Source organism: Halichoeres trimaculatus, unplaced genomic scaffold (assembly GCF_033239565.1).
Source record: "Halichoeres trimaculatus isolate MK-OKI-2021-1 unplaced genomic scaffold, fHalTri1.1 fHalTri1_scaffold_4, whole genome shotgun sequence".
Classification (NCBI taxonomy): domain Eukaryota; kingdom Metazoa; phylum Chordata; class Actinopteri; order Labriformes; family Labridae; genus Halichoeres; species Halichoeres trimaculatus.
This window is the reverse complement of record NW_027437182.1, coordinates 1,280,410-1,301,817: the sequence shown is the minus strand read 5'-3', so window position 1 is coordinate 1,301,817 and position 21,408 is coordinate 1,280,410. Positions and strand designations below refer to the sequence as shown.

Sequence of the window (21,408 nt, the reverse complement as noted above, 5' to 3'; positions counted from 1 at the left end):
TCCTGTCAGCAGAGACACGAGTTTATTATCTACCAACCACTTCATCTGCCGACAAATCTGCAGAAAATAAAAATGTTAAATATATTTTTATAACTGCAGGCTCCAGGAAAATGTGAGCAAATATTTTATCTCACAGCTTTTAATTTTTACAGACTGAGAATCAGAAATAACCTGCTGAGCTCTTCATTTAAATGAAATATTATTACAATCAATTACCATTATTTATATTTGATATTTTAATACAATATTAGAATGAGATTTAGAGGCTTAAATTATTTTCTTTAATTTTTCTATGAGGATTAATTTGTGAAGAAACCTCCAGAATATATAACACTGAGATCTTTTTTTATTTTATTTTATCTTATTTTATTTTTTTATTGCTCCACCAAGCATGTTGTGGGCCCTTTCCGACTTTAATGTTATACTTCCTTTCAGCAGACTGGTGTTTGTTGCAGGTTTGACAGTGTTCATATTTCATATTCTGGATCTTAGTATCCAGAATATTTCCAGGATCTGGATCGTACTTTAACATCTGTCAGAAATTATGGTGACCTTGTCTTGTGTTGTTTTGCAAACCAATCCGACCATTTATGGTGGAGTTATATACACATATGGTGAAAACAGCCCTATCTCTCAATGATAAATGATCTTTTAAAAAGTCCTGGATTCAGACGGTGATCCAGATCACCTCCAAAATTTAATCACTTCTTCCTTATCCCATTTTGAACATTTTCTGAAAATTTCATCAAGATCTGTTTGTTACTTTTTAAGGTTATGTTCCCAGACAAACTATCCCAAAAACACAACCTCCTTGGCGGAGGGTAACATGACGCTGATCTTATGCTGATCTTAAAGATACAGTGAGTAAAAACTGTAATTGTAACCTTTATGTAACCAGGTTGGTCCCATTGAGATTAAAGGAGTTATTCCAGGAATCACTTGTACAAACAGCAGAGCCAGCCTCTGCATAAATTTAAAATCATCTGCATATGCTTCAACAGTGGTATGATCAAAGGTCAAAGGGAAATCATTCATTCATATGGAAAACAAAAGTGGGCCCAAACAACTTCCCTGAGGCACCCCACAGCTCACAGCTCTGCTCAAAGTAACTTCCATTGAAGTGTACCGTACATTTGAATGAAAGAAAGAAAAGCTTCAACGCTCTTTACGTTCTCCTCAGGTGGGAAGGCGTTCATGTTCCGCGTGCGTGACCTGAAGGAAGGCGTGGTCGTCTACCATCACTCCGACAGCGACACAACCCGCGACCACATCGTCTTCCGCATCAGCGACGGGCGCCACAGCATCCGCCACAAGTTCCCCATCAACATCCTTCCCAAAGACGACTCTCCGCCGTTCCTCATCAATAACGTGGCGGTGGAGGTGCAGGAGGGCGGGGCCGTGCGGCTCGAGGAGTACATGCTGTTAGCCTCCGACCTGGACTCCAGCGACGACTACATCCTGTTCCAGGTGGAGTCCAAACCCCGCGCGGGGCGGCTGGTGAAGAAGAGCTCGGCTCACGAGACAGGTGAGGACAAAACAAGTCAAGAAAGTAAAGAGTAAAAGTTGTTTCAAACTTTTTTAAGCTTCTACATTTTTTTGAGGGTTAAGTTTTGCTGACACAAAGTTCAGACAGAAGTTCAGCAACATTTATTTTATATTTATATTTATTTTAAGTCATGGCTTTCTGTCCATCGACTGGCGTACGTGGGATGCCGAAGTCTGTGGCGGGGAGAGCACACCTCCTAAGAAGCACAGTTGCTCCCTATGTTTTTCTGTTGATGTGAGTTTTTTCAGAGTCGATGTGTTTTGTCCCTGCAGGGCTTCCCGTAGACAGCTTCCTGCAGAGAGACCTGATCCAGGGTCAGATCTTCTACCAGCACTCAGGAGACGAGACGTTCGAGGACTCCTTCGACTTCACGCTGTCCGACAGCCACCAGCCGCCAAACCTGTCGCAGACATACGTGAGTCACAGAGCTGTTTCTGAGCGACTGAAATGAAGTAGGTTTCCATGTTAAGCCCCTCCTCCTTCGGCGCTGTCTGCAGACGGTGGTGGTGCACGTCTTCCCTGTGAAGGACCAGCTTCCTGTGGAGGTGCCAGGCAGCGTCCGCTCGCTGACGGTGAAGGAGACGGAGGTGGTTTACGTCACTCAGACTCAGCTGCACTTCACCGACAGAGAGCATCCAGACACGGACCTGAGCTACGTTATCACGCAGCCCTGCTTCAGCCCAGTGCATGCTGGGTAAGAACACAGTAAAACACACAAGATAAACGCCTCCTCGCTGCCAGAGTCAAACTTTGATTCTTCTTCTTCTTCTTCTTCACTGGATTCTCAGGCTGATGGACGCAGGACGTTTGTTTTACACCGACAGCGCCAACGCCATGAAGAAGGACCACATGGTTCCCGTGCTGAAGTCCTTCACACAGGTCTGATTAAAACACACTTTCTGATGCAAAGATATACATTTAAGTTTGTCTTTAAAACCAGCTCTGATTCTTCATTAAGTCACTTCCTGTGAAGATGAGCTCTCCTCTGCTACGATAAAAACTGCTTTTAGTTCCTGGAACTTCTCTTCAAGGAGCTTAATGGTCCCTGTGACCCAATGTTGTCTGAAAAAAAAATTCAAAATGTATTTCAAAACTTCAGGAATCAGGCAAAAATCTGCTCGAGGTTTGTTGATAGACACTTAAAAACCGGAATTTTAAACATGATTGAAAACAATGATCAGTTGCAATCTAAAAAATAATCACTCGACTGTCCCCATAATCTAACAAATCTGAGTTCAGTTTTTCCTGTAGCTGTGACACAAAAAAAAAGTTAGCCTCAGATAGCCTGTTAGCACGGAGGAGATTCAGCGATCAACGCAAAGAGGATTCAGACAGCTGGAACATTCCGAGGCAGAGTGTTCCGGAATGTTGTGACATCATTGAGCTCTCTGTCTGTGATGTCAAACATTCTAGAACCTCTCTGGTGGAACTGCAGCATAAACTGAAAGATCCGGAAGGTTTTGAGGAGCAGTGAAAGTAACTGCACTGTACTTCCAGACCAGCAGGGGGCAGTAAGACAGAGACAAAGGCCATACAACAAAGATGACACAGTAGAAGGAAATGAACTCTAGATACAAAGAGGATTCAAGACCCTTGAAATTCTCCACTTAAAGCAAAAAGTTTTTCTTCTTCTCTGGATGTTTTAGCAGATAGTATACCGCCCCCTACTGTCCCAGACTGCGTCGACTCATTAATCAGTGAAAGGAAACAGCTTCGATCTGATGAAACTGTGTGATTGGAAACTTATATCCCAACGTAACGTTTCCTCTCTCGTCTGATAACCACTCTCTGTGCCTCTCAGCACGCTGTCAATCACATGAAAGTCGCCTTCATGCCTCCTGTTGAAGACATCAGCCTGGAACCGCTCTTCGTCCAGTTCGTCTTCTCCGTCAGCGACCACCACGGCGGCACCATCTCCGACCTCCTCTTCAACATCACCATCACCCCCGTGGACAACCAGGCTCCAGAGGTCAGAGGTCAAACACATCTTCGTAGAGGATCCTGATGCGTCTTCTCTTGTTTGATCCTCTCTGTGGGTTTCAGGCTTTCACCAACCTGCTGCGCGTAGAGGAAGGGGGCGGAGCCTTCGTGACCGAGGAGCACCTCCTGGCTCAGGACCGAGACACCCTGGAGGAGGCGCTGAGGGTGGAGGTGCAGAAGACGGCTCGCCATGGGCGGCTGGAGCTGAAGGGTCGGACGCTGGAGCAGGGAGACAGATTCAGTCTGCAGGACCTGAGAGGACTCCGACTCAGGTGAGACAGGAAGTGACAGGAAGTGACAGGATGTGACAGGATGTGGTTGGTCCTGGAGTTCATACCTTGACTTTCATTTTTGTGCCTCAGGTACATCCACGATGACTCAGAGACCACGGAGGACGACGTGGGTCTGAAAGTGACGGATGGTCTCAACTCAGCAGAAGTTGTTCTGCCCGTACAGGTGAGACTTCCTGTCTCTGAGACTTCCTGTCCCTGAGACTTCCTGTCCCTGAGACTTCCTGTGACTTCCTGTTCCTGAGACTTCCTGTCCCTGAGACTTCCTGTCTCTGAGACTTCCTGTTCCTGAGACTTCCTGTCCCTGAGACTTCCTGTCTCTGAGACTTCCTGTCTCTGAGACTTCCTGTGACTTCCTGTTCCTGAGACTTCCTGTCCCTGAGACTTCCTGTGACTTCCTGTCCCTGAGACTTCCTGTTCCTGAGACTTCCTGTCTCTGAGACTTCCTGTCCCTGAGACTTCCTGTCCCTGAGACTTCCTGTGACTTCCTGTTCCTGAGACTTCCTGTCCCTGAGACTTCCTGTCTCTGAGACTTCCTGTTCCTGAGACTTCCTGTCTCTGAGACTTCCTGTGACTTCCTGTTCCTGAGACTTCCTGTCCCTGAGACTTCCTGTGACTTCCTGTTCCTGAGACTTCCTGTCCCTGAGACTTCCTGTCTCTGAGACTTCCTGTTCCTGAGACTTCCTGTCTCTGAGACTTCCTGTGACTTCCTGTTCCTGAGACTTCCTGTCCCTGAGACTTCCTGTGACTTCCTGTCCCTGAGACTTCCTGTTCCTGAGACTTCCTGTCTCTGAGACTTCCTGTCCCTGTGACTTCCTGTCCCTGAGACTTCCTGTCCCTGAGACTTCCTGTTCCTGAGACTTCCTGTCTCTGAGACTTCCTGTCCCTGTGACTTCCTGTCCCTGTGACTTCCTCAGGTGATTCCCATGAACGACGAGCCTCCTCAGCTGGGAGGGGGTCTGCGTGGCGAGCTGAGCTGTGAGGAAGGGGGCCGGGTCCAGGTGACGGTGGACTACCTGTCGGCCACAGACCGGGACAGCGAGGACTCCAGACTGACCTACATGCTGGCTCGGAGTCCAGGCAGAGGGGAGCTGCAGAGAGCCGGACTCAGTGTGGACAAGTTCTCCCAGCAGGACCTGCTTCAGGGACACGTCTACTACGTCCACACAGGTGAGACGGCGTCACGGCGTCACGGCGTCACGGCGAGGGTCAGGGTCCACGAGGAGACGCCAATCAAACACTCTTGTGTTCTCGTTCAGGAGGAGAGATCGGACCTGATCCAGTTTTCGACACGGTGACTCTCATCATCTCTGACGGGGAGGCCGGAGGGACCGACAGCTGTTGCCACGGAGACGCCCCGCCCCCTCCTGTGCCTCTGCACGGCACACTTCCTGTGTATGACCTCAACGTCACCATTCTTCCTGTTAACAGCCAAGTGCCCACGATCACTCTGGGTAAGAGAGTATCTCACACTCATGGACCGATGGTTCTCCTCGGGAAAACCTGCTCCACAAGGGGGCGATGTGGGTCCTAAACCTGCTTTTATGGCAGCATCAGGATCTGGATTCTACCAGGACTGCTTTTGATAAATACTGCCTTTGTGTGTGTGTGTGTGTGTGTGTGTGTGTGTGTGTGTGTGTGTGTGTGTGTGTGTGTGTGTGTTGGTCCCAGTCTTACTTCCTGAAATCCTCTTAATGCAGCTGAGCAGCTCTGACCCGACGACGTGCCGTCACCTATCAGTCCGACACACACACTCCTCATGGGGAGAGGGGGGGCTGAGGTTTACATACATTACATGCGTACACACACACACACACACACACACACACACACACTCAGACACACACTGGTTCATAGAAACACACTGTGGGGCTCTGAGGGAGCGCTGTAGCTCTCGCTGGAGTCTGAGCCAAAAACAGGGATTGGAGGAGCTCTGTGGTTATCAATGGAGACCAGTGACCACTGGGATTCACACTGGGAGGACTGGGAGATGCTCTGAGTGTGTGTTTGTGTGTGTGTGAGAGAGAAGGAGAGAGAAAGACATTGAATTAACATGTTTCCACACTGCAAAAAAAAGGGTGTTTCTCATTTTATATTTTCTTTATTATTCTGTCCCCCTGGGGCTGCCGTAGTTTCTCAGTAAATCTCTGTTTCTCTCTCTGGTGTTTAGTTAAAGTCTTCTCTCCTCCTCCAGTCTCTGCTCTGGCTCCTGTCTCTTTCTGCTGCAGCTCCATCAATGAGGTTCTAGAATGTTCGTCATCAAGCACAGAGAGCTTTCTGTCTTTGTGATGTCACTACATTCCGGAACTCTCTGAGCTCACAGAGTGTTCTAAAGCAAACTACAGACCCTTAGTTTCTTAAACTGGGGTAAATACTTTCAGCCTTGGATTATTTTACCATAAATATTTATTTATTTATCCTTTTTACATCGATTCTAGAATTTATTCTTTTAGTCTTAAGTCTTATAAACATATTTTTTTCTCTCTCTGGTGTTTTAGTAAACTCTTATTTCAGCCTCTGTCTGAAAATCTTTGTTTTAGCTGCTGTCTCTTTAAGGTCCCCTGCTCCCCATACCTCCTTCCCTCTGATTGGCCAGCCTTCATCAGGCCGACCTTAGTGTTTGAGGCCATTGCCCCGACAATACATCTTAACCCAGCCAGGAGATGTCATGTGACGACCTCGTCATTTCATGAAGATCTGGTGTTTTCAGATCAGAGTGTTTTGATTGGCTCACAGACAGATTCAGGGTTTCCTACAAAAGATGAACTTTTATTTGTATACTGTCTTTGCACTTCAGGGCCACCGTAGATCTTTTGATCACTTGTTTAGCGTTGTTTTGTTTTTGGGGCTGGTCTAGAAAAGTTAAACTCAGGTCTTAAAACTTCCTGAGTCAAATAATTTGAAGCAGGATGATTTGGACGATAAATTTCTGTGCACTGAGTTTTTTTGCAGTGTGTGTGTGTGTGTACGCTCATGTCTTTAAGCGGGCTAACAAAGTTGGCATTGACATGTTCTAAGTGAATCTGCCCATTGTCCTGGTATTACACACACACACACACACACACACACACACACACACACACAAATACAGCTGGTCGAGATTACCTCTGTGTGTGAGTGTGTGTGTGTGTGTGTGTGTGTGTGTGTGTGTGTGTGTGTGTGTGTGTGTGTGTGTGTGTGTGTGTGTGTGTGTGTGTGTTCCCCAGGAGACGGTGGACAGCGGACAATGAACATCCTCCAAACAAAAGCAGACACAGGAGCATCCCTGGCTCACAATAGACGTGTACTAGCCATCTCGCTAGCTGGATTAGCGCATGCTCTAATCCTGCCAGCGTATCTCACGTTCATTCAGCAGCATAGATGGTGGTGGTGGGGGGGGTCCATGTTTGTTTGTGTTTGTGTGTGTGTGTTGGGGGGGGGGGTTATGGTCTAATTAATTAGCAGTGAATAAAGACACAGAGTAAGAGCATTAGCCTGGTGAAATTAGCATTACTACGTTTCTGTGTTTTGGGGGGCGCTGGTTTATCAGGGAGATCCAGGACTGTCCATCAGTAATTCTCACACACGTACACACATCATAAACACATATACACACATCGTAAACACACACATATATAACACTAATACATGGATTATGTCAGCGTGGATTCAGAGCAGAGGGATTGTTTTGTTAATTAACAGCAGAGTAAATAAAAACCTTTGTGACAGATTCATTAACGAACCAAACTGTGGATGGATGGATGGACAGGAAGAGACTGATGGACGGGGGAAAGATGGACACAGGAATGAAGGGATGGAGAAAACTAAGAATGGGTTGATAAACTGGCTGAAGGATGGATGGATCAATGAATGGATCGGAATAGATGTTAGTGGAATGATAGCTAAATAAAAAGATCATGAAAAAACAAGAAAATTGGTTGATGGGCTGACTGAAGGATGGATGGGTGGATAGATTAACAGGCAAAAAGATTGAAGTGTAGACAGATGGATGTATGGATGGATAAATGAAATAGTAGATGGGTTATTGGGGAAACTGATGGATGGACTGACAGAGGAAAAAATGGATTAAAATGTGGGTTTGATAGAAAGATGGATACTTGGTTGTAACCAATGGATAAATGATGGTTGGATTAATGGTTGGATGGATGGATGAATTCATGGATGTATGGATGGATGATCATTGGCAAGATGGATGGATGGATGAATGGTTGGATAAATGAATGGTTGGATAGATAGATAGATAGATAGATAGATAGATAGATAGATAGATAGATAGATAGATAGATAGATAGATAGATAGATAGATAGATAGATGGATGGAACGATTGATGGATGGTTGAGTAGTTGGATATATGAAATAATAGGTTGTTGGATCATTGGATGGATGTATAGATGGATAGATAAACTGATGTTTTTATTGATGGATGTACTGATGATTTAATGGATGGATGGATAGATAAAAAGATGGAAGGATAGTTTAATGGATGAACAGATCGTTGGATAATTGGGTGTTTTGATGGATGGACGGGTAGCCCATTAGCTTTCAAATTGATGGACCAATGGATGGACTAAAAGATGGACAGATGAATGGATGGATGGATGGATGGATGGATGGATGGATGGATGGATGGGTTGATGGATGGATGGATGGATGTGTTGATGGTTAGATGGATGGATGGATGGATGGATGGATGGATGGATGGATGGATGTGTTGATGGTTAGATGGATGGATGGATGGATGGATTGATGGATGTTGGATGGATGGATGGATGGATGGGTTGATGGTTAGATGGATGGATGGATGTTGGATGGATGGATGGATGGATGGATGGATGGATGGATGGATGGATGGATGTTCGATGGATGGATGGATGGATGGATGTTGGATGGATGGATGGATGGATGGATGGATGGATGGATGGATGGATGGATGTTGGATGGATGGATGGATGGATGGATGGATGGATGGATGGATGGATGTTGGATGGATGGATGGATGGATGGATGGATGGATGGATGTTGGATGGATGGATGGATGGATGGATGTTGGATGGATGGATGGATGGATGGATGGATGGATGGATGGATGTTGGATGGATGGATGGATGGATGGATGTTGGATGGATGGATGGATGGATGGATGGATGGATGGATGGATGGATGGATGGATGGATGGATGGATGGATGTTGGATGGATGGATGGATGGATGGATGGATGTTGGATGGATGGATGGATGGATGGATGGATGTTGGATGGATGGATGGATGGATGGATGTTGGATGGATGGATGGATGGATGGATGGATGGATGGATGTTGGATGGATGGATGGATGGATGGATGGATGTTGGATGGATGGATGGATGGATGGATGGATGGATGTTGGATGGATGGATGGATGGATGGATGTTGGATGGATGGATGGATGGATGGTTGAGCGGATGAACCCTTGGAGCTGTTATCTGTCACAGTCCACTCTCGCTGAATTCCTCCTCCTCTTTCCTCCTGACTCCTTCGTGGTCGTCTTCCTGTGTGTCCGTCCAGGTGGCTCTATGTTTGTGGTGGATGAGGGGTCTTCAGCCTGTCTCTGTGGGGGGGTCCTGGGGGCCTCGGACCCTGACAGCCCCCCTGACCAGCTGACCTTTCACCTGGAGACCCTCCCTCTGCACGGCTTCCTGGAGAACACGCTGCCGCCGCCGGGCTCAGAGAAGAGCAACGCCGGAGTACGAGTGGGTCAGTGGGTTGAGTGTGTGTGTGTGTGTGTGTGGGTGTCAGTGCTCTAACATGCTTGATCCAACCCCCTTGTGTTCTTTTTACCCAGAATCCTTCAGCCTTGTCCACCTGACCTCTGGGTTTATCAACTACGTGCAGTCAGAGAGCAAAGGGGCGGAGCCAACCGTCGACCAGCTGACCATCAGTGTGAGTGACGGCCTTCACCGCTCTGCTCCTGTTCCCTTTTACATCATCATCAATCCGACCAATGACGAGGCGCCTTCACTGCTGCTCGCCAACTTCACCGTAAGTGTTTCAGCAGTAACTTTCCCGCTCCTGCCCCTCCAGAGGATCAAAACGCGGTTTCCTGTTCGGTTACTCTTCTCTCCTCCTCCTGCAGGTGAAGGAGGGCGGGATGAGGGAGCTGACCCCCTCCATTCTGGACGGTTTCGACCTGGACGCCCCTCTGAACGTCCTGACCTTCACGGTGGTGCAGGCGCCGGCTCACGGCAGACTGATAAACGGCATCTATGGCACCGACATGAGCCGCTACAAGGAGATGGGAGCAGACGTCCTGCAGAGGAGCCTCCCCGTCACCTCCTTCACCCTGCAGGAGCTCCGACAAGGTGAGGCGCACCCCAACGGACAAACAAATGGACACATCCACAAGTGATGTAACGTACACCTCCTCTTCCTTCGCCTCCTCCTTTCGCTCGGCAGGGATGAAGATCGTGTACATGCACGACGACACGGAAACCCTGAAGGACGCCGTGGCTCTGCAGCTGACAGATGGCGTCCACACGGTGCAGGGGACGGCTCAGGTCACGGTGCTGCCGGTCAACGACGAGAAGCCACGACTGCTCAAGTACACACACTCATAATCCGACAGGAGGATTTATTTTTTAAGCTTGTCAGAGAGGTCAGAGGTCATGGTCAGGGTGGATTTTTAGGGAGTAGAAAGTTTTCCTTCATGATTCGTCTCGCTTCACTTCTTTTACGAACAGAGATCTCACACATGTTGCAAAAACTTAAATTCTGAATTTCAGGACGTTAGAAAGTGAAGCTGGAGAAATTTGTTGACGTTTTTTTTCTGTCGCTTGAGTCAAACTCGGCGTCTCTGCTGTGAGATGATGTGACCCTCAGAGCCCCTCAGCAGGAGGAGGGGAGGTCAGGGGGGTCACTGGGGGAGGAAACCTGCGTGTGCACATGTGGCGGGTTGCTCTGCATGAGTGGGTGGTAATTTTGTGACCCCCCTCCGCCGCCCCCACCCATAATATTTTCATTCGACTGATTGAGAATTTGCATCCTTGACTGGCTCCGTCCTCCTTCCCCCTCTGTCGCCCACGCCCTGTCGTTAGATCACTGCTCCATGTGTGTGTGTGTGTGTGTGTGTGTGAGGGAGGGTGGGTGTGTTGGCACAGGCTGAGCTGGTGCTGTAAAGGCCGGCGAGGCAGAAGTAACGCTCAGACTTGGCAGATGCCGGCCTCCTTGTTTTTGCGTTCCTGCAGGATGGACGTGGCAGCTCCTGTCCTGAGCGGATTTTACTTCCAAGTGAGGAGGCAGCCAGACGGTTTCTGATGTTTACCCCCTCCCACGCCCACCTCCACCCCCCACAACTCCAACACCGCCGCTAAAGTCACACGATCCCACTGGAAAATCCTGCTCGCACACAAACTTTCATCCCCCTGCAGGTGTAGACATAAACATGTTACAAAAGAGTTTTTCCAAAACAGAGAGTTGCTCCCTCCTCTCTTCAAAGACAAACTGACATCAGCTCATTATCAGAAAACAACGTCAAAGGGCTGCGAGCTGAGCTGCTGCTGACATAAGCTTACAGTTTGATGCCAGTCTGCTTGTCTTTAAAGTGAGGAGTCCTGTCTGTCATTCCAGAGGTTTTGTGACTGATGCTTGATTATCTAGATATGGCAAAGGGCTGCAAGCTGAGCTGCTCCCATAATAAGCCCGTTTACAGGAAGAATACACCTTTTATGGTTAGGGTTCCTTTTTGTTTGGTGACCTCAAGGCCTTTAGTGTCAGCAGAATGATGCAAAGTAGATTTAAGGGGCTGCAAGCTGAGCTGCTGCTGACATAAGCTCACAGTTTGATGCCAGTCTGCTTGACTTTAAAGTGAGGAGTCCTTTCAGTCATTCCAGAGGTTTTGTGATAGAAGCTAACATACAAAGATAAGGAAGGGGGCTGTAAGCTGAGCTGCTGCTAATGGAAACTCACCTGCTAGCAGTGGGCTTATTTTTAAGGCAAGGAGTCCTGTCAGTTTGACCTTCCAGAGGTTTTGTGACTGATGCTTGATTATCTAGATATGGCAGAGGGCTGCAAGCTGAGCTGCTCCCATAATAATAAGCCAATTTACAGAAAGTATACTTCTTGTTTAGGGTTCCCGTTTTGTTTGGTGATCTCAGGGCTTCTAGTGTCAGCAGAATTATTCAAGTAGATTAAAGGGGCTGCAAGCTGAGCTACGGCTAAAAGTTGTTTGACTTGTTTTATTAGGCTCAGCTTTTTTAGAGTTAAGTTGTTTTAAGCCACACAAAGGTTATAAGGTTCGTTAAATTATAAGACATAGCAGGTTTACAGGGAGCTGCAAGCTGAGCTGCAGTAAGCTTAAACTTACCTGTTGGCAGTCTGTTTGTTTTTAAGACAAGGAGTCCTTTTAGATTGTTATGCTAAAAGTTTTTTTTTAAGAGGCAGACATTTAAAGACGAATAAGGGGCAGCAAGCTGAGCTGCTACTACAGTTGGCTAATTTACAGGAAATATACTCATTTTTATGGTTGAGGTTCCTTTTTGTTTGGTGACCTTTAGGTTTTAAGTGTTACAAGCTTTACTAAGAAAAATTTGAGTTAAGAGGCAGCATGCTGAGCTGCCATTAGTATAAGCACGACTTGTTTTAAGGCAGCCAGCTTATTTTTAAGAGAAGGAGTCCTTTCAGATTGTCATTCTAGAGGTAATGTGACCAAAGCTTCAGTATCTAGATAAAGGTGGGGGCTGCAAGCTGAGCTGCTGCAAACATTAGCTCTACTTTAAGTGTTCTGCTAGTTTTATGATTAGGGTTCCTCTTTTTTTTTGGTGCCAGCAGAATTATTTAGACAAAGTAGATATAAGGGGCTGCACGCTGAGCTGCCACTGACAAAATCTTGATTGGCTTATTTCACTCAGCTAACTTTAAGGTCAGGGTGTTTCCAACCCAACAGAGGCTTTTTAGGTCAAGATTCCTTCAATACCACTGCTCCAGTGGTTTTTAGTCATTTTTACAGAACAGCGTATTGGAAAGACGAGGCAGGAGGGAAGGGGGGTGGCTGAGCTGCTGCCAATGTAAACTCAACAGTAAGCAGTGCGCTTGTTTTTAAGGGAAGAAATCCTCTTAGTTTTTTATTTCAGAGTTTGTTTTTTTTAAGAAGCGGACATTTAAAGACGAGGAAGGGGGCTGCAAGCTGAGCAGCTGCTTAAATTAGCTCGTCTTTAGGAGCTCTGCCTATTTTATGTTTAGGGTTTCTTATGTTTTGTTGTGCTCGAGGCCTTTAGTGTTAGTAGAACTATCTAGACAAAGTAGATAAAAGGGGCTGCATGCTGAGCTGCCACTGACAAAAGCTCTTGTTGTTTGTATGTCAGTTCTTTTTGAGGTTGGGGTTTCTTTCTTTCCAGCCCCCAGAGGGTTTTGTAGAAATGATAAAGACAGCAGGTTTGGGGGGCTGTGAGCTGAGCTGCCACTCACTGAGCTTGTTGACTGCTTTTCTTTCCTCCAACGCCTGGATCTCTTTTCATCAATTATTAAATTATTTTTTCACTTAAAACTGAATTTCTGAAACAAAGCAGGTCTGAAGGGTCTGCAGGCTGAGCTGCTAACACTGATCAGATTTCATCTGTTGGTGTTTCAGGAACGCCGGCTTGCAGGTGGACTCAGGTGAGCGCAGGGTGATCTCCAGTGTTGTTCTGGAGGCCGAGGACTTGGACACGCCTCCCAACCAGGTGTACTACTTCCTGAACACGGGACCACGTTTTGGAAAACTGCAACTGAAGGTGAGAAAACGAACACGCATGAGCACATTTTCAGAGTAAACCTGAACATTAACGTGCAGATCGTTTTGGTGTCCCCGCTCCGCAGACGGAGCTGGGTTGGAGCGAGCTGTCAGCGGGTCAGAACTTCACTCAAGACGACGTGGAGATGAACCGTCTGTGGTACGCCCACACTGCCGCCACCAACGCCGACGGCTTCAAGGGTCACGACAACTTCCGCTTCACCCTCAGCGACCTGCACAACGAGAGCCCGGCTCAGAGCTTCTTCATCTCCGTGCACACCGTGCAGAAAGGTCAGAGGTCACGTTATGATGCATCTTTATTAGTAGAAACAGGACCGCGTTTTAAGTCAGAATCCTGGAACCAGACTCTGAAGTTTCCGGTTTTCCCCTCACAACAACAGGAATGAGTGCACACACACACACACACACACACACACACACACACACACCCTGACAGAGCACCTTCACACACGTCAGCCCTCCGTGCCCCCTCCTGGGCTCCCTCCGCGGTCTCTGTGGCCGGTCTCCGTCCTGGCTCATGTTTTATTGATCGCCTCCCCTCGCCGTGCCAGCTTTGTCAGTCGGGTGAACACGGCGAGCGCGGCCTCGGCCCTTCTGGCGCCGGGCCCTCTGATCCTGGAGGAGCCGAGGTGAGAAACCACCGGCCTCCTCAGCGGCTGAATAATTAACGGAGGGGAGGAGGAGCAGCTGTGGAGGGGCGTTGGTGCGTCTCCTCTGGGTGCTCCTCCTCCTCCTCCAGCGACACAGGAGGTGTGGAGGTTTTTACATTAAAGTAGTTTTTATTTTTAGCTGGAGAGGCCTGTGTGTGTTTTTATTCTTTAATTATTGAGTTTTTCTGACGTGTTTTAACCCTTTAGATTCAGCCGTAAGCGTCAGCGTGGCGTGACGTCACGTTTGAGAGCATCAGAGCAGTGACATCTGAAAATAAACATAAACATCTCTAAATGAATTAATCAGAGGCCAAAAACCACGACCCCGCCTTCTTTCTTCCTCCAGGTGACTTAGTGCTGCTGAGCAAAGCAGTGCGTCTCTCTGAGGGCGAGCGAGTCGTCCTGAACACCGACATCCTCCTGGCGTCGGACTCCTCGGGTCGTCCGGAGGAGCTGGTGTACACCGTGACCATCCCGCCTCGACACGGCCTCGTCCACCTCGTCCATCAGCCCGGGGTCCCGCTGACCTCCTTCACACAGCTCGATGTCGCCGCGCACAGAGTGTGCTACACACACGATAACAGCCACCACGCAGAGAGCGACTCCTTCAGGTGAGACTGGTCAGCTAGCCCCGCCCCTTCCTCTGACAAACCCACCTTCACCTCTGTCTCTGAGGCGTTGCTGCTCCCTCAGGAGCGGGTGTGAGACAGACACAGCGTTTGTTACTCTGATGATCAGGTGATCTCAGCGCTGGAGCCTCATTGGTCCACACCACCGCTGATACCGCCCCGCTCTTCCACGTCACTGAGAGCGGCGCCACGAGCTCCGAGTGCACAATGTTTAGAAAACAGAGAAGCTCGTTTACCGTAACATTACAGGCTAGAACAACAGGCTAACTGCAGCTAAAGTTAGCATCCTGAAGCTAACACAGAGACAGGGGGGACACTGAGGAAAAGCTCTTCCATCTGCTCCACAGCACACAGCATTTAAAATACTCACATTTCCAGGGTCCCAGGTTTGTTGGAGGATGGTTGGTAATGCGCCTGGATTCAGGACCAGTCTATTGGCTAGCCCTCTGTTGGACTGTCCAAAGTTGGAAAAGCAGTCGGCCGTGAAGTGACTAGCACACACATGCTCAGTTTTACTGAGTGTAGCTGGAACATTTCCTGATAAATGAACTTTAGACACTTAGTCTGTCTTCTTCAGAGATGGGAAGCTTGAGCATGGAGCTATGTGGCTGTTTACAGCCAAAAACAGAGCAGTGATGGCTCTTCAACTTTGGCATTCTCCTCCCGGGGAGGGGGTTCGGGGGGTATCTGCTACGGTGGACCAATCAGGTCAGACTTGCTCCTGATTGGTCAAAAAAGGGAATCGCTGACGTCTGCAAATCCCCAAAATCCAAGCAGCTCGTTTTAGGTCAGGATTTTACATTAACAAGCTCTACTAAGAACAGGTTTGGTCATTAAATATCACATTTTGTGGGCTGGGAGGAAAGACAAAGACCCACACATTTCACTGAAAGACTTAATGAAGTGATTTTTGCAGAATATGGGACCTTTAAGATCAAGGACAGATTCAGAGATCAAAAGCAGAGCTCTGTTGATTTTCAGGACTCAGAGATTCCCAAAGTGTTACCTTTGAAGAAGTTTTATTTCATCTATTCTTTTTTTAATCTGAGTTTTCATCCATTATCAGACAAAACAAATATGAAACTGTGACTTTGAATGAGGCAGAGTAAACAGTAAGGTTCCCCTGAATTAAACCTTGTATGGCGTTTTAGGCTGAGTGTTTTAATAGAAAAAGAAAATGAATACAGGAGAGTCGGTCGTGGTCTTTGAGGGTTAAGACACAGAAAAATTAATCTGATGAGTTGGTGTTAATGTTCTGCAGCTCTCCATGAACTCCTGCACACATCAGGAGAATAACGCTCCATAATCTGCCTCTGGAGTGAGAGCAGGAGGGTCCTGCTTTAAAAAGTATCACTTACAACATTTGGCTGAGGAGAGGATGGAGCTCAGAAACCTGAGCGTCAGGAGACGGAGCTGCAGCATGTTTATCTGCTCATCCAGCCAATTTGGCAGCAGCAGGGTTTTTTTTTTTTTTTTTTTTAAAGAGGAGGAGGAGGGGTGTGACCCGGAGAGTGTGCAGACCCCGGGTTTGTCACCCAGACCTCTGCTGCCCCGACCGGCTGGTTATCTGGCTCCAAGAGGAGCGGTCAGATCACAGCCAAGAGGCAACGCTGGAGGACGGAGAGAGCGCTGAGAGTCAATCGAACGAAAGATAAGAAAGAAATCTGTCACTTTTCCTCATGCTTCAGTTTAAAGAGTGACCCTGTAATCCTCCTCTCCTCCTCCAGTCTCTGCTCTGGCTCCTGTCTCTTTAAGAACTGATGTTAAAGTCCTGGTTCTTGTTCTTAAAGCTCTACACGGCCTTTCTGCTGCAGCTCCATCAATGAGGTTCTAGAATGTTCATCATCAAGCACAGAGAGCTTTCTGTCTTTGTGATGTCACAGCATTCCGGAACTCTCTGCTCATCTGGAATGACTGGGGAGAGCTTAACGCTTGTTTGTAAATAATTTTCAGTAGTTTAGCTTCATTTGCAGTCAAGCTTCTGAGGCAATAAGACGCCTAATTCACAGCACTTCATCCTGGATAACTACCGATTCCTGCCAAAGGTGTCACTGCAACCAAACCCTGACAGATTAACAGACACCGTTCGCATCACGTGTGTGTAGTTTTGGATTGTGTATCGTTCGTGTCCTGGTTTTATTTTATAAGAGGCTAAAATTGTGACTTACCGGTACCAGTACTGATGGTTACAGTCAGATTCAGCTACATCTGTGTATGTGTGTGTGTGTGTGTGTGTGTGTGTGTGTGTGTGTGTGTGTGTGTGTGTGTGTGTGTGAGATGGTGTCAGTGGATGATGAATGGGCATTATTAAGAGAATAACAACTGCGCTGGCCAGAGCGGCGGCCACAGACGGCCGTCCCTGGGCAAATATGGACGACATCGAAGCCAGATGTTACACCAGAACCTGCCTGTGTGCAAGTGTGTGTGTGTGTGTGTGTGTGTGTGTGTGTGTGTGTGTGTGTGTGTGTGTGTGTGTGGCCGGTGTGCTGAGGCCCGGGGCAGTTTGTCAGCTGCAGGGCTGCAGGGCTGAGAGGCAGATTGTGTTGGCAGAGGGCTGAGGACCACAAAGCACATACACACACACACACACACACACACACACACAAACACACACACACACGCACACACAAAGCTAATTTTTCAGCTCTACTGCTCCGTCACTTGTCCCCTCCTTGTGTGTGTGATCTGATGGAGCCTCTAATAAAAACCTTTTACTGAGTGATTGATGACAGAGGCAGAGATGCTCCTCCTGTGTTCGTCATCAATCGTTAAATAAAGATTACAGATTCATATTCAGGATGCCTCTACAGCAGGGCTACCTGATACTAGAGTTTGATACGGCTCTATTAAAGATAAATATTAACCTTTTCCATATTAGTGTAATAAAAAGTCAACTCTTTAATGGCCCAGGTTGAAAAATGACCATCCTGTGACAGATTTCATCACCATGGTATTTTACCAGGCTCATTGTTGGCGCTCCAACCTCAGGCTTTGGCATCTCACATCAGCACATGGAAGGGCAGGGACAGAGGACAGAGCCACAACACCAAATATACACTGACACCACATTTTTTTCCAGCCTTGAAAGTTGGTGTCACCAGTTCCTCCAAGTGTCCCAAGTCCTTTGACTTCTTCCAACCGTCTCTGTGTGTATAAAAGAAGAGCAGAACACACCGTGGTACCTGAGCCTCATGCTAAGTGTTACTGAACAGTAATTCTTGCTTGTGTTGTACGTCGCTTTGAACAAAAGTGTCTGCTAAATGAAACTGTGGAACTGTAAAAATGAGCAGTAAAAGACGATTTATGCAGAAATAGAGACAGAGCAACAGAGCATTTCCAGAAAGAGGTCTTTGCTCCAGAGAAATAAAGTCAAAGAAAGTTAAGGTGAGCTCAGTGAGGAGAGTTTCCTTCAGCATCAGAAGACACTCACACACTGAGGCTGGAGACTCTGACATCAGAGAATTCTGGAGACATTGAGTAATATTCTAGAGTCTTGGAAACAATCTATAATTTCGTCAACATTCCAGAATTCTGAAAAAGTTCTACAATTCTGGTGAGCTATATGTAAATTCTAGAACTCTGGTGACATTCTAGAACTTTAGTGACATGAGAGAATTCTGGGGTCATTGTAGAATTATAATATAATTCTGGAAATCAAGCAACATTCTAGAAATCTGGTGATAATTACAGATCCTAGAAACATTTCATAACTCCTGTAACATTTTAGAATTCTAAATTCTGGTGTCATTGAGAATTATATTGATGTTTCAAAGGTTTGCTTTAATTATAAAATTTTGCTAAAGGATTCTAGACAATTCCAGAATTCCTAATTCCAGAATTTTGGTCGTCTTTGAAAAAATTCTAGAATTTTTTTTTAAAAATTGAATTCTAGTGACTTTATAGAAGTCAATCAACCTTCTATAATTCTGGTAATATTCTAGAATCTGAAATGGTTCCGTATTTCTAGTGTCATTCGAAAATAATGTTGACATTCAAGAGTTTGCCGATGTTCTTGAATTCAAGTGTCATTCTAGAGTTTGGGTGAGTTTCAAAATTTTCCAGCAAAGGTAAAGCCAAACCTGAAGACCAGTTTCTGAGAGTCCACAGCTTCAAGCTTCAGAGAGGTGGTGGTGTCTCAGATGTGAAGGTGGAGGAGGAACCATGGTGATCTGAGCCTGTTCATTTTCCCTGATGGGGTGACTTCTTACATGAATTTCTTCTCTTCTCAGTTTTGTCGTCACAAACGGTGACTCGTCCCGCAGCGGTACCCTCCACTTCACCATCGAGCATGGCGACCGCATCCCGCCGACCCTCCACATCAACACCGGCCTGCAGCTCCAGGACGGCTCCACGCAGACCATCACCGCCAGTCACCTGCAGCTCACCGACCCTGACACCGCCACCGCCAACCTCAGCTTCACCGTCACGCAGCCACCTAGGTATGGCAAACTGCTGCTGGGAGGAGTCCCGCTGTCGCCACCGCACAGGTTCACGCAGACCGACGTGGATGAACAGAGGCTGGCGTACAGACACGACCCGAGCAGCCCCGCAGAGATCGACAGGTTCTACTTCCTCCCCACAGACGGGAGCAACAGAGGATACCTGGAGTTTGGGCAGCTGAGGGAGGAGCCGGCGGTCTTTAACATCCAGGTGAGGAACTCTTCTTTCACCTGAAGGACCACAGGAGCACAGGAGTCTCTGGTCCTGGTGGCAGTGAGTGGTTTGGTCCCACAGGCCTCTGTGGCGAGCGCTGACGTGTGTTGTTGTTGACTGACTCTCAGGTGGACGCCTGAAGTACACAGATAAATATTTGAAGCAGGGAGCAGAAGGTGAGCCAAGACATCCCCTCAACGCCCGCATCTTACATGTTTTACACACACACACACACACACACACACGCACACGCACACACACACACGCACACACACACACACACACACACACACACACACACACACACACACACACACACACACACACACACACACACACACACACACACATAAAGAAGCAGCCAGGTGGCTAACACGCTGGCCTGACCGCCTGTCCTGAGCCTCTGAGAGATGAGAGGCTGTGATTGGACGATATCTTTGGTGCTTTGTGTGTGTGTGTGTGTGGTGTGTTTTTGCAGTGTTTGTAGGAGCTGTTGTGTAAATGTGTGTGATGTCCTAAAGGTTATTGAACATTTGAAACAGTCACGTATTGAGGTCAGGGCTTCCTCTTCAGAGTACACGTGAAAAAGTGGGTTAGTTTATTTAAGGTCGACACTTTTATATGATCAGATAAATGATTCATTGATTGAGAAAAACTTCAGTTTATTTGTTGGCTCATGGTGTCAGTAAAGGAAAACAGCTCGAGGTTTATTTGGCTCTTATCAGATTGTTGCTCTTTTTGGCCAGAATTCGAGAATATAACCAGAATGTTTGCTGAAATCTAGAATGTTCACTGAACTTCTTCGCAGGCCTCTGGAATGTTAGATGAAATCTAGAATGTTTTGCAGAAGTCTGGAATGTTAGAGTTCTGGAATTTTCGTGTTTTTTCTTTTAATGTTATCATAATTCTAGAACAACCAGAATTTTGTGATATAAGGAGAGAGTTCTACAAAGTAAGTGGAATTCTTAATGTTAACGGAACTCTAGAATGTTCTCAAAATAATTGATGTTTGCAGAGTTCTAGAATGAGATTTTTCATATGTCTTCCAGAACCCTGGAATTGTCCGAGAATTTTAGGAGGTTAGCAGAATTCAAATTGAATGAATGAAATATTTATTTTATTTATTTATCAAATTCTGCAATATTAATTAAATAAGGATTTATTATCAGTTATCTTATGATTAAATAATTCTTTTAAATACTAAAAAAAAAACATCAAAATAAAGAAAACTCATAATTTTTTAATTGAGTCTTTATATCAATTTTTATACCCTGAATGTATGAAAGTTTGGTCTGTGTAGTCCAGAGAAGTACAGGTTTTACTTTGCATACCAAGATATTCTGACTGATTTCAGGGAGAAAATCCCGATGGATGGATGAATAAAGTAAATATTCAGCAGAATGATCCAGAAGTCAGTAATCGTTTGAAGATAAAACAAGCTTCACCTCAAAACTCTCACTCAGTAAATTCCTTTTTCAAACTGATCTGAACCATAATGATGTGTGTAGATTTATATTAGAACTAGAAGAGCTTGTAATATTAAAAACGCACTAATTTAATCCAGAAACTATCAAGAAGACAGGCTGTTAGTTATGGAAATAATACTGATTTAATTCTGTGAAGGTTTTTTTTTTTATATAAGACAAGAAAACTGGATTCTTCTAAAATCAGTCCAATTAAGACATCACGGTCAGGAAACAGGTTTAATATTGCTCTGTGTGTCACTGAGTCAACAGCTAATTATAACACAAGACAAGGTCGACATCTAGTGGTGAAGCTCAGCATTGCAGCTGCCAGTTCAGCACTGTTTGAAGTCAGCTAATCAAGGCTGTCATAGAAAATTAGAAACATTCCTGATGGATTTCTTTCTTTTTGGTATTCTACACATTTCTAACCT

The 21,408-nt window shown here is 46.4% G+C and overlaps 1 protein-coding gene across 3 annotated transcripts in view; it reads left to right on the top strand.

Annotated features, from left to right (window-relative positions):
- The window catches only part of frem1b (Fras1 related extracellular matrix 1b), a 45,744-nt gene that overhangs the window by 17,691 nt on the left and 6,645 nt on the right, over nucleotides 1-21,408 (top strand). For all 3 annotated transcript variants that reach the window (XM_074668642.1, XM_074668643.1, XM_074668644.1), the window contains 17 exons: nucleotides 1,181-1,525; nucleotides 1,819-1,961; nucleotides 2,044-2,240; nucleotides 2,335-2,425; nucleotides 3,348-3,515; nucleotides 3,590-3,798; nucleotides 3,889-3,982; nucleotides 4,734-4,986; nucleotides 5,076-5,270; nucleotides 9,361-9,549; nucleotides 9,638-9,834; nucleotides 9,929-10,154; nucleotides 10,249-10,393; nucleotides 13,418-13,559; nucleotides 13,645-13,849; nucleotides 14,576-14,840; nucleotides 19,088-19,508. In XM_074668642.1, the coding sequence (XP_074524743.1) occupies nucleotides 1,181-1,525; nucleotides 1,819-1,961; nucleotides 2,044-2,240; nucleotides 2,335-2,425; nucleotides 3,348-3,515; nucleotides 3,590-3,798; nucleotides 3,889-3,982; nucleotides 4,734-4,986; nucleotides 5,076-5,270; nucleotides 9,361-9,549; nucleotides 9,638-9,834; nucleotides 9,929-10,154; nucleotides 10,249-10,393; nucleotides 13,418-13,559; nucleotides 13,645-13,849; nucleotides 14,576-14,840; nucleotides 19,088-19,508 (3,485 nt within the window). The remainder of the gene's footprint in view (nucleotides 1-1,180; nucleotides 1,526-1,818; nucleotides 1,962-2,043; nucleotides 2,241-2,334; nucleotides 2,426-3,347; nucleotides 3,516-3,589; nucleotides 3,799-3,888; nucleotides 3,983-4,733; nucleotides 4,987-5,075; nucleotides 5,271-9,360; nucleotides 9,550-9,637; nucleotides 9,835-9,928; nucleotides 10,155-10,248; nucleotides 10,394-13,417; nucleotides 13,560-13,644; nucleotides 13,850-14,575; nucleotides 14,841-19,087; nucleotides 19,509-21,408) is intronic.